Source organism: Lontra canadensis, unplaced genomic scaffold, assembly GCF_010015895.1.
Source record: "Lontra canadensis isolate GAN:19392208 unplaced genomic scaffold, GSC_riverotter_1.0 scaffold12, whole genome shotgun sequence".
NCBI lineage: Eukaryota > Metazoa > Chordata > Mammalia > Carnivora > Mustelidae > Lontra > Lontra canadensis.
In genome coordinates this window covers 11,386,547-11,398,763 of record NW_022631006.1, presented here as the reverse complement: position 1 = coordinate 11,398,763, position 12,217 = coordinate 11,386,547, and the positions used below count along the sequence as shown (strand labels likewise).

The window sequence follows — 12,217 nt, the reverse complement described above, 5'->3', positions numbered from 1 at the left end:
GAGCCTGTCCTACCCTGGACTCTGACTGAAGTTGCTGTTTAAATTCCTATTTCTACATAAGCCAGTTTGGTCTGGTCTTCTTTCACTTGCAACTGAAAAACTGCTGATGCACAAGGCTAGAGTGATCCTCACAATAAGAGGGAAGAAAGGGGCTTTTGCAGTAATCCAGCACTCTGAGAAGTGCTATTCAAAGACATGGCAAGAGAGATCTAGGAGGCTACTGAAGCGACTAGTCAAGGGCACGAGGGTGGCATTGGGACTTTAAGGAGGGCTGGCTCTGAGCTTCAACATGAAAGAAAAGGTACCCACAAGAATGGTTTCTGTCCTGACCCCGTCTTTGATTAACACTATAAGCCACTCCTCAGGGATAACCAAGACCCCCAACCCATCCCCAGAGAAATGATGCAACCGGTCACTCGAGAGTAGCGGGATCTGCCATGAAAGATTCAGAAAAAGACAAGGAAGGAAAGGTTGCTTGAGAAGGTCCCAGGAGTAAAAACAGGGCACCAAAAAAAAAAAAAAAAAAAAAGGAGCGGGGGAGGAGGAGAGATTGTAGAAAAAAGGAAAAAAAAAAAAAAGAAAAGAAAAGAAGATTGCTGAAAAGAACATGGATAGAAACCTAGAGAATAAGAGGGCAACATAAGGTGTTGCTAAGGGAGGGCCCCAGGGCCAAACAGATACCAGTCTCAAAACCCATGCGTTGCTTACTAGCTCTCTTAATTTACCCAAGTGTCCCATTCCTGTCTGTAAATGAGCACGAAAGTTCCCCCTTTAGATGACTGTGATGCTCCAAAAAATATATATTACAGGAAAGCCCCTAGCAGAGTGTCTGGCAGGAGTAGGTGTTCATTACTTGTGGCTATCCCCTAAGAATAAGACGATGAATGTAGGAGGACAGGAGAGGAAGAAAGAACACTGCTTTACTTAGAGCCGGACCCTCTTCAGTAGCAAGCAGCAAGTATTCCCTTTATAAAAGCAGCACTAAGGAAATTAAAAGAGACGATCACACTAAAAAAAAAAAAAAGGCTTTTGAGAAATGCGAATGTTTACTTAATGTCCTCTGTGTTGCAATGTTCTCTGATAGAACCCCTTAGTAAATGTTGAATCGGGCTAACATTAGTTGAAAATCTTCAGCATACAAGAGAGAAAAATCACTTAGAGCAAAATATTAAAAGTCAAACAAGCAAACAAACAGATTAAAGTGTAATATCGCCAGAGCTTGATTTCAGCCGGCAGAGTGTGGCCTGCCTCACTCCCAATCTGGACTCGCTGGGCCGATCCTTAACGCACAGCGGAGAACCGATAATGCTTCTTTTCAACCTTGAAATCCTCACCACGGGAGACCACCCAGCAACTGGGCTGGGGGAAGGGCGGGGTGGGGGCGACAAATCTGAAAAACAAAGAGAAATGAGGTGGAAAACCTCTGGGACCAAGAACGGACGGGTAGGAATCCCATGTGGCGGTAGCACCTGGTACGCTTTACTAATTAATAACGAGACTCACATTTATAAGGCGCTTTACCAATACTAAGTCACTTCTACAAGGCACTCCGCGGGTGGTAGCAATAAGTAACTACCTACGCCTACATTATCTCCTCTAATCTTCCCAACGTCTGCGAAGTGCGTCTTGTCATCACCATTTGACAAGGAAACTGTGGCTCCTCGGTCACAAGACAGAGACCCGACGTCGCGCCGAGCGACCGCCGAGACCCTGGGGAGTGGCCAGGCCGCCTCCCGTGCCCGGGAGGACCTCTAGGCGGGCGGGGCGCCCAGGTAGCTGCACACCCACAAGGGGGCGGGGTCAGCCGGCCTCTCCCTCCTGGCGTCCCCGCAGTCCACAGACCGCTCCACCTGCCCGAGAGCCCGCTTTGGTGCCGGCATCCCAGGCGCCCCGCTGTCGCCCCAGCCTCGCCGCGCGACCCTGCGCAGCCAGCACGCCGTCCGCCCGAAGTCCTCCCCGCCGCCGCGCTGCACGCCCCAAGCGCACCCACTGTCCTCGCGGGGACAGGGGGCCCCGCCACCGTCATGCTGCCCGCCATCTACACGGCACTGGCGGGGCTGCTGCTCCTGCCGCTGCTGGTGAACCTCTGCTGCCCCTACTTGTTCCAGGACACGCGTTTCTTCCTGCGGCTGGCCGTCTTGGCCCAGCGCGTGCGCAGCTACAGGCATAGGCGGCCGGTGCGCACGCTCCTGCACGTCTTTCTGGAGAAAGTGCGCCGGATCCCGCACAAGCCCTTCCTGCTTTACCGAGACGAGACGCTCACCTACGCGCAGGTGGACCGGCGCAGCAACCAAGTGGCGCGGACGCTGCGGGAGCACCTCGGCCTGCGCCAGGGAGACTGCGTGGCTGTCTTCATGGGCAACGAACCAGCCTACGTGTGGCTGTGGCTGGGGCTGGTCAAACTGGGCTGTGCCATGGCGTGCCTCAACTGCAACATCCGCGCGAAGTCCCTGTTGCACTGCTTCCAGTGCTGCGGCGCGAAGGTGCTACTGGCCTCGCCAGGTGAGCCCCGGGGAGCGCCGGCCCTGGCAATGGGCTCCTTCGCGCCGTGACAAACGCCACTGCATGGTGTAGAGTAGAGCTTTGGAAAGGGACGTTCAGATACCACCTGGAAGTGTAGAGGAAGGGAATGGAAACCCTTCCTCATGCTAATGATCTTTAGAACAACCTGTTGTGGAAGCCCTGCCAGGCACTGTATTAAGCACTAAGTGTTGCCTTTAATCCTATCAACAGATAGGGTTTACTAGACCGGCTTTGTGGATGAAACCAGAGACCTAACGCCTTACGCCGCAGGGGTCACAGAGCTGGGGGGAGAGGGGTTAACCACAGAGTCCAAGCTCTTAACCAATATTGACAATCTTTGCATTAAAATGCAGAGTCTTGAATGTGAATTCCAGAGGATCCAGAATGTTCTCATCTCTGCTGTTTGATTGGCTATGTGATCATGAGAAAGTCACTTTCCCTCCCTGTCCTTTGGTTTCCTCCTCTAATACAGGGTCTTCATGGCCGCTTCCAGCTCTCAAATGCAGTTAGCCTTTCTAGAGTCTCACTGCAGAGAGAGAAGACCTGCTCCCCAAGAAGATTTTAGGGAACTGCTGCAGTGCCCTTATCAGCCCCCATTACATCTGTAGCCAAAGTGACTTCTGGTTCACGAGTTACCTCTTGCTATGCTTCAGCAAGACCTGAAATGGTAACTTCATGCTCCAGGAGTGACTGGGCCAGGAAGAAACAAAGAATCTGTTACCCACAGGACTGTTGGCTTTTCCTAGAGAGGAAATAAGGACTAGGAGTTGCTTTTCACTCTGTCAGTAAGATCAGTAAGGGGAGGGGCGCCTGGGTGGCTCAGTGGGTTAAAGCCTCTGCCTTCGGCTTGGGTCATGATCACAGAGTCGGGCTCTCCGCGCAGCAGGGAGACTGCTTCCTCCTCTCTCTCTGCCTGCCTCTCTGCCTACTTGTGATCTCTGTCTGTCAAATAAATAAATAAAATCTTAAAAAAAAAAAAAATCAGTAAGGGGAGGCCCAACCAGATAGGAGCTGAAAGACCTGAAAAAATAGGGAGCTAGGAAGCCTCACCTTTCTGAAATACCTTTCTGTGCCAATGCCTATGCTGAGCGCTTTTATTACCCTGAGAGATAACATGTCATTACCCTCTGTCAGTTGAGAAAACTGAAGCTTAAAATTCCAGCCCAGGTCCATCCAACTTTAAAGCCTATGAATTGCCCCACATTGTGCTGCCTTCTTCTACATAGATGTTGGGCTAGAGCTGGAATGGATTAAGCATCCTCTGCTGTCCCCCTGCATTTCACAACTAAGGAAACTGAGGCAAGCTAAGCATCTGGCGTAGGGTCACAGAAAGATGTCTGCTCCCTTGTGGGAAACCAAAAAACTTACCCACCTGTTTCATGTGGTATAAAATAATCCAAAAAATGAAGGCTTTGTATAAATGTTTAAAAACGGGGTCAACTTAACAACAGCCAAGTTACGTATAGCGGATGGTCCCTTCAAGAAAATTCCCAGCAATTTCTAGTTGCCTGAGCAAAGAGATAACTTAACCTCTTAGTAATTGGAAGACTCTTAAACCTATTACTTTGCCTTTTGGTTCCAAAGAAAGTTACTATCACAGTGATCTTTTTACCACTGGGCAGGAGAGACTTAAATACTGTTTACCTGCATAGTATTTCAGGCTCCCTGTGAGGGACGTCAGGAACTGCAGAGATTGGTTCTATTGAACAAACAAAGGCCCTGAAGGGTGATATCCATTGCCCAGAGTCACATAGTGGGTTAGCAACAGAGAGCTGGGGACGGAACCCACATGTTTTGTCTTCTTTTGTTTTGTTCACTTCCAAGGCACTTACTCTACTACACCACCTGAACATCAGTACATAAAAGTGAGACTTTTATGGGTCAGTACGTAAAAGTGAGACTTATATTGGAAATTTTGGCATGACTACCATTCAACAGGGTTTGATTCTGTGCTTTGAACTTCAGCCTTAGGGCTTGCGGAGTAGTAAGAGCTCTTGAATTCCCACTAGCTGTCAGATTCTGGAGTCTAGCTAGGCAAAAGACCAGCACCATGGCATTTATCATGAAGATTGATCCTGTTGTCATGAATTTTGGTGAATTTTGATAAAGCTTAACAGGGCTCAACCCTGTCAGGAATATCAGTACCCAATTATAGCTTTGGAATTTACTCTACAGGAGCACCCATCCCTCAGAAAATATGATGTTCTCTCTGTAGTACATTTCAGGTCCTTCTCCATAGAAGGGTATGATGGAAGTAATTACATGGAAACATTGCCTTCAGCTATATCCCGTATTGATTTTGTCATTGATAGAAAACAGTTTTTTGGGCTGATAGTTTTTTAAGCAACTTCCCAAACAGAATATGGGTGAGATAGGAAAACATGCTGGAAGACCCCTAAAATAGTACATTTTCTCTGTTGCCATTTATGCTAACATTCAGATCATCAGTAAATTAGTTCTTCTACTGGAAGGCTATCCTAGGTCTCCTTCATCAGCTCACTGGCCAGGCCTACACTGCATGGCTCAGCATAACTGTGAAAGGCTCCCTTAAGTAGTACTCTTTCACAGACTCTAATAACTCTTAAAGATACTATCTATTATAAGACTGAGATCCAGAGATCTGTAAAATATTCCAAGTTACTTTTGACCTGGTTTTGCAAGGTTGCAAAAAATAAAATTGGACCTCCTTTGAACAATGGGATGAAGGAAAATGCCTTTAATAACTTTCAAAAACATTTGCGTCATTATAATAGTGGAGCATTTTGTTATAAAACTAGTGTCAGGACCAAGGAGAAGTCTTGTCAGACAAACTTGAGGTCAGGTTGAGAAAAGCAGATGGACCAACAACTTAATTTGATAGCAAGAAACATTACGGAGTCCTTGTGCAATTACCTTGTACAAGGTACAAGCTGATTGCCATGATAGGATAGGGAGAAAAGAAGAGTTCATTCGTTCAAGGATCTTATAGTCCAGTAAAAGAACTAAGCCACATACTCAAATGACTATGACATCTAGGAGGATGTAAAAAGTATGTTAAGTCTGCTGAGAGAGATACAAAGTGCTGGGGTCGGGGTGGGGGCTGGTGAACAGAGGGTGAAAGCTTCTGGGGACATTAACAACTGAGCTTGGCAAGTGCAGTTGGGGACAGGGCATCCAGGCAAGAGAAGCCCAGAAGCAGTTTTCACCAGGTTCATAACACAGATGCTTCATTAGAGTTTTACTGTGTGAGGACAACAGCAGGCTGGACTTAAATAATGGTAATTTTTAAAAGCTGTTTACAGAAGGGACTCCACTGTAGAGAAAATAAGGATGCAGAGAATTCAAAGAATGGCCAACAGCAGTGGTCTCACTTCCATGGAGGGATATGATTTTCCAATGCCAACTTTAGCCAAGGGTCAAGGCAGATATTCATCTCCTCTCCTCTCTCTGGGCTGCTCGAGGTATAACTTAGATGCCTTGCCTCAGTGTACTTTGTCTCAAAGGCTTAGAATTCTCTCCTGTATCTTTGAAGAAGGCCCTAGTAATACCTAGCACATAGTAGTCACTCAACAAATGTTTGTCAGATTAATGAGTTCCATTATCCTGATTGGCTGTGATAGGCTTTCTTCTCTGAAGTGTGAGAACTGTTGGGTCAGGCATGAGGACATGAAAAATATTGTAAAAAATTTAAATATATCCTGATTTGAGAAAATCCATTTAGATCCAGTTCCCTCCAAGCCCAGCCTCACCCTACCAGACTTGTTTACCTCGAAGTTTACCTCTGGCAATGGACTGTAGGAGAGAGATGCTCTCATGGGGTCTCATTGCCAGAGAGGAACCTGGTCATGAGCGTAGGGTGGGCTGGGACTGTAGTCATGAGGGTCTCTGCATAGGATGGTGGAGGACAAAAGCCTAGGCATCAAATGAGTAATGTACTCAGGGTCTGGGATCCCAAGATGCCCAAGGTCTGAACAGAGAGCTAGCTTAAAGAGGCTCTCTAAAATTTTTCTTCTTGCCCTGCTCATAACTAAAGGTTGCAAGGGGGGTAGTCTATCTCCATTCAAAATAAACTACCATGTTGCCAGTGTATTTGCAAACACTAACAGCTCTTTTTCTTTAGAAACAAGAAGGGAGTGAAGGTGTGAAAACAAAAGCCACTTTAAATCAGGTGTTATTGTTATTGAAACTGAAGAAGGTTATGGTTCAGATTATTCTGCACCTTGAATGTAAGTGGCCAGTATCTGAAAAGGACCTTCCCACAAACTCTGACCAAAAATAAGGAAGCAGATAGCTGGTAGAGAGGTGACAGGGTTGCTTATGGATACCAATTATGTAAGTCCTGATATGATCTGACAGCCTCCTAATCAAAGAATTAACCTTGATTCCAGGGCTATTTAGAAAGCAAGGGTTCCCCTAAGTAAGAACTTTAAGAGAAATGAAAATAGTATTAAGAAGTTATATACATGCATAAAGGTAAGATGAGTGTTTATTTCCCTGTTAAAGATTTACCTATTCCAGGTGGGCTTAACCTTCATTAAACATGTTTCTGACCTTAGGGTGATTTGTATTGTGTGGGGAGGGGGAGGGGTAAATGCATGCCTCTATCCGCAGGGTGTTCTAACACATACGGTGTTGACGTATAGACCAGACTGTAGGTTATTAAATGCTGTAATTTCCAAACTGCCGATGTTAAAAATGCAAAATCACAGTTACAAATGGCATTAGAAAACCTGCTTTCAGACTGTCTCCAAAGATTGTTAAGAACCAGTTTGTGCGGGGCGCCTGGGTGGCTCAGTGGGTTAAAGCCTCTGCCTTCAGCTCAGGTCATGATCCCAGGGTTCTGGGATCGAGCCCCGCATCGGGCTCTCTGCTCGGCGGGGAGCCTGCTTCCCCCTCTCTCTCTGCCTGCCTCTCTGCCTACTTGTGATCTCTGTCTGTAGGATAGATAGATAAAATCTTTAAAAAAAAAAAAAAAAAAGAACCAGTTTGTGCTTCAGTTGCCTTTTTGAGTGAAGAAAAGATAAGCCTTCAATCCTGACTTGTGCACCTACCAACCATTTCACAATCATCCTGAGATTTTGATCAAAACACATTTCCTTTCACGGCCTCCTTTTCAGATCCTGCTTTGTTGAGATAAGCATTTGGAGTGTTTTCTAACTCAGTCAGATACTCATTCAATGAGACAATCGAGTAGCAGAACTAGCTGCTAGATTGAATGCCTTTCCCATCAGAAAGCTGCAGCGTTAGCCAGTAGCACCTTGCCATCTTGGTGACAAAGACTGGTTCAGCTCACCAACCTGTATGTCTCCCTGCTCTCTAGGAATGGGCCATGTGTTCATAAATTCCTCTTCTTCTCTTATTTAAGAAAGAAAGGAAAGGAAGGAAGGGAGGGAGGGAGGGAGGGAGGGAGGAAGGGTGGAAAGAAGAGAGTGAGGGAAACTTCATATGCTACCTTGATTTCTTTTTTCTATTTTTAACAAGGCAGATTTTAAGGGAGGGGAAATGTTATCCCTCAATATTCCCTCACTCAAGTATGCACTGCTTTCTCTGAGGTTCTATTTCAATCCACAACTTAAACCTAGACTAATGAGAAACCAACAGATCTACTCTATACCATTCAGACCCCTTTCTGTGAATACTGTTTTTCACACCCAAGCTTCAACAAAGCTCAAGGTTATGCTTTTCAAAGAAGATGAACAAGAGATTGTCAGTATTGCCCTTCAAAGGTAGCTCCACATGCTTTATTTAACAAGAACTAAGCAGAAGGACAAATAGACAATATCTTCTAAAAAGTAAGGCACTCTCAAAACTTGAACCTGAATGGCTAGTATAAGGATGCAGCAGGAATCCCATAAACCCAATATATTTCTGTTTATTTTGTATGTATCCTTCCATACATAGGCTCACTGAGTTTCTGTCTTCGTTTGTAGAAACAGGATGACTGTATCAGTATCACAGGGTTCTCGTGAAAATTATATGATGTGATATATGTAAAACTACTATACAAACTGTTCTATACAAATAGAAACATTAAGGCTTTGTTATCAGTAAGGATGCAAGGTGTAGTGGGTGTTGTTATGGACTACCCAAATGCGCCCTTCAGTACTGAGATGTTCATTCCTCCGCTGCTGGGAACATGGGCAGTGGAATCTCTTAGCCAGGACCCTCTCCAGGACTTGCCCTTACTTCAAGAGAGCCACTGTGCCAGACTACCAAAAGGATCAGAGAATCAATTGAACGGGGTCTCTATGTGGCTGCATCACCGTTCAACCTTGCCCTCTATCTAGTCTGCTTCCCTTGCAACCTGACAGGTGTCATTGCCAAGTGGACTCCTGCATGTATATCTCAGAACAGAGAGTTCTCAGGAACTCAGCCCGGGCCGAGTAGAGCTTTTATGTCCTGGTTGATTGCCACTTTTAAGTAAGCAGACTTTACAGTAATAACACACACACTGGACAAAATTTGTGAAGGAGAAAACATATAGGTCCAGTTGTATTTATAAAGGGCTTAAGGAAAGATATTAAATATCAAATAGCTGGTTAATAGAAATCCAGAATGTCCTTTCAAATTTCAGTTTTTATATCAGCATCTCTAGTTTAAAGGAAGAAAGGCTGCTGCCATCGGGTATGTTAGGTGTGTCCTAATATGTTTGGTGACACTGGAATCTCAAATCAATGCCCAAATGCAAATTTTACACCAACAGTACAGAGGACATGTAGGGAAATTGTTGGGCAGGGTCAATGGCCTTCCCTTCAGATGAGATGACTTCTATAAAAGGTATCACAAACTAAAGGCCTGCAGGGGGCTGGGTAGCAACATGAATGCAGTAAAAGATGCATGATGCCAAATTGCTTGAACTGTAATCTAGCATGACACCAGCTTAATTACATTTCCTTTTACCTTTTTAAAAAATGGGATGTAAATTTCAGGCTGAAAAATGTATCATGGTCTTACCTGCAATCCATTTGCCCTGACTTACACCAGGGACTTGGTCCCTACCTACATTCTAGACTCTTCTCCCAACCTTCTTTTCCCCAGTCAACTTTAGCCACTTTCAGCTACATTGACACCATGTTGTTTGCCTCTGGACCTTTGGATAAGCTGTTCACTCTGCTAGAAACAAGCTCAATCAATCTCAGCTGGTCCTCAACTTGCCAACTCCTGTTCATCTTTCCGGTCTCCACTTAGATGATACTGCCTCTGGGTTGTCTTTGTGCCCCTCCCAAAACGCCATATTCCCTGTTGTGACACCTAGGACACCTTACTTAAATGGATGATTTCTTCGCCTCCTCCCCCATTAGGCTATGTAGAAACAGGGACAGTATGTTTCCTTCACCGTTATATCCAGTGCTTAGAACCATGCCTGGCACACAGGAAGCCCTCTTCAAACAGATGATGGATAAATGTTGGGAAAGAGGGAGGCAAAGGGGAAAGACTAATCAAGGTAAATTACAACACAGTGTTTGAATATATAGCTTCAGGGGAGGGAGAGGGAGAGGAGATTTCATAATTCTTGATCCTTAATCTCAACATTTTCACCAATAGAGGAGAAAAAGAACAAGCAAGTCACACAGTGTACTAATACTAATGCAGGCCCCTGTGGGAGCACCCCTCTCGGCAGGGGAAGGGAAGGCAACAGAGAGAAGTGTTGCCAAGGCTGAGTCTTATATGCTCGAGTTTTCCAGGTGACCAGGATAGAGGACGGCACTCAGAGTAGGTGAAACTATCTGGACAAAGGTCATGAGATGTGGGAGTATGGGTACATTCAGTCCACATAGATCAATGTGGTTAGAGGAAAGGGGGTAAGAGATGGTACTAGGAGATGACATCAGTAAAGTTCCCAGGGGTTAAACTGTGAATGAGCTCAGGACTTCACATGCTGCATAAGGAGAGTAGACTCTACCATAAGGGATTAGCAGCCATTGAAAGATTTTAAGCAGAGCAGTAATAAGAAACCATAGTGTAACTGCTAAGTTGGAAGCAGGGAAAGAGTAGAGGCAGAGAGATTGGTCTGGAAGCCTATGGGGAAGATCGATAAAGAGGACCTGAACCAAGGCAATGGCAAGGGATGGGTTGTTACCATTCCAGTTTTTATAAGAGGAGTATTTTTTGGTTAATATTTTGAAGTGCTGAAGGACCAGAAAGCAATCTCATCTGGTGGAGGTGGAAAACAGTTGAAGCCAATAGAATCTTAAAGGATTTTCTTTCAACAGACACACAAGGAGAAAACTCCTCACGAAAGGAAACATGATTATATAATGTGTTACTCTGCTCTGCAGTGAATAATATTTACATAGTCATAATCTTGTTGACCCTGGTTATTGGTGCCCACTTCTAGAGCCAACCCATAAACAAGGCTGGGAAGATGGAATTATAGTCTCAGAAAAGATGTAAATTCTATGAACCTAGACAGCATAAAGTGGGGATAGTGACTATTGATGGACGGGGGAGAACAAGAGTGGGGATCAAAATTGATAGGTCAAGAGGTAGCAGGAAAAGCACATTATTTGGTGATACAGAGGCAATTGTTAGAAGAAACAGATTTTTAAAACTTGAAAGTGATCACCTCTAGGTGGCAGGTTTAGTTTTGAAGAGGCAAGGGGAATGGAACTGTTGGTTTTCATAATAAACTCTTTCGTACTATTTTATTTCTTTTTACCAGGTGCATGAGTCTTCTGGTTAAAATGTTTAAAATATTTTTTAAATGTATGTGGCCTGATGGTATTTCTTGTTTTGATGGAGCCATCATACGTAAACAAATGAAAAACAAAGCATATAAGATGAATTAGGGATGGCCTCCCCAAGGTAATTCCCTGGGGTATTGGGTCAGCTTCCTATTAAGAATAAGTATATTCAGTTCAGTTATCTCAAGGTCGAGACAAATAAGCTGAAAGGCCATCTTATCTTGTGATTGAAGGGCACAGAAATCAAGCAGCAAACATGAAATGTAGTTTATATATTAAATCAGTACCTTTTAAATTTTTTGACGTTGGCCTACAGTAGAAAAATGTATTTGTTTGTGATGGTATACACACACTCATACAACTGACTGAAAGCTGTTTTTAAAAAAGTAATATTTACCTCTTCCTATGTGTGATATACTCTGAAAACATACTTCATTCTACTGGAATTTTTAAAATTTTGGTCACTTCAAATGATTTTAAAAATCCACCACTGTATTGTGACCCACAGTTTGAAAAACACGCTAATTGGCCCTGTTTTTTTCTCTACTGGAATTTTTAAAATTTTGGTCACTTCAAATGATTTTAAAAATCCACCACTGTATTGTGACCCACAGTTTGAAAAACACACTAATTGGCCCTGTTTTTTTCTCAGAGCAGAAAATATGCTTATGAAATTTGGAGCTTCTTTCTCAGATGAGTTGAACTTTCCTAGGGAAACTATTTGTTCCTGATGTGTTAAGAAATATATCTGTATGTGTATATATAAAGTTGGCTTCTGTCATCATTATTAGTTAGCATGGCTGCCTTGCTTTTGTTTCTTGTCTCCTACTTTAAAATTTTCTTTTTTTCTTTTTCATCATTGGGACACATATGTTGGGAATAACCAAATTCATTTCTAGAGTATTTTGAGACATATACCAGACATGTATATAAGTTACGCACTTATATATCTTGGTTTTTATCCATGTGTCAGTTTGTTTGAAATCTTCAACCAACTATCTGATGCTAGGAACCCATTAAAACCCAGTCTT

At 44.1% G+C, this 12,217-nt stretch overlaps 1 protein-coding gene across 1 annotated transcript in view; it reads left to right on the top strand.

Annotated features, from left to right (window-relative positions):
• Positions 1-1,920: 1,920 nt before the first annotated feature.
• Positions 1,921-12,217, top strand: part of SLC27A2 (solute carrier family 27 member 2) — a 45,612-nt gene continuing 35,315 nt past the window's right edge. Inside the window, exon 1 of the mRNA XM_032856519.1 lies at positions 1,921-2,502. Within this exon, the coding sequence (XP_032712410.1) occupies positions 2,025-2,502 (478 nt within the window). The 5' untranslated portion in view covers positions 1,921-2,024. The remainder of the gene's footprint in view (positions 2,503-12,217) is intronic.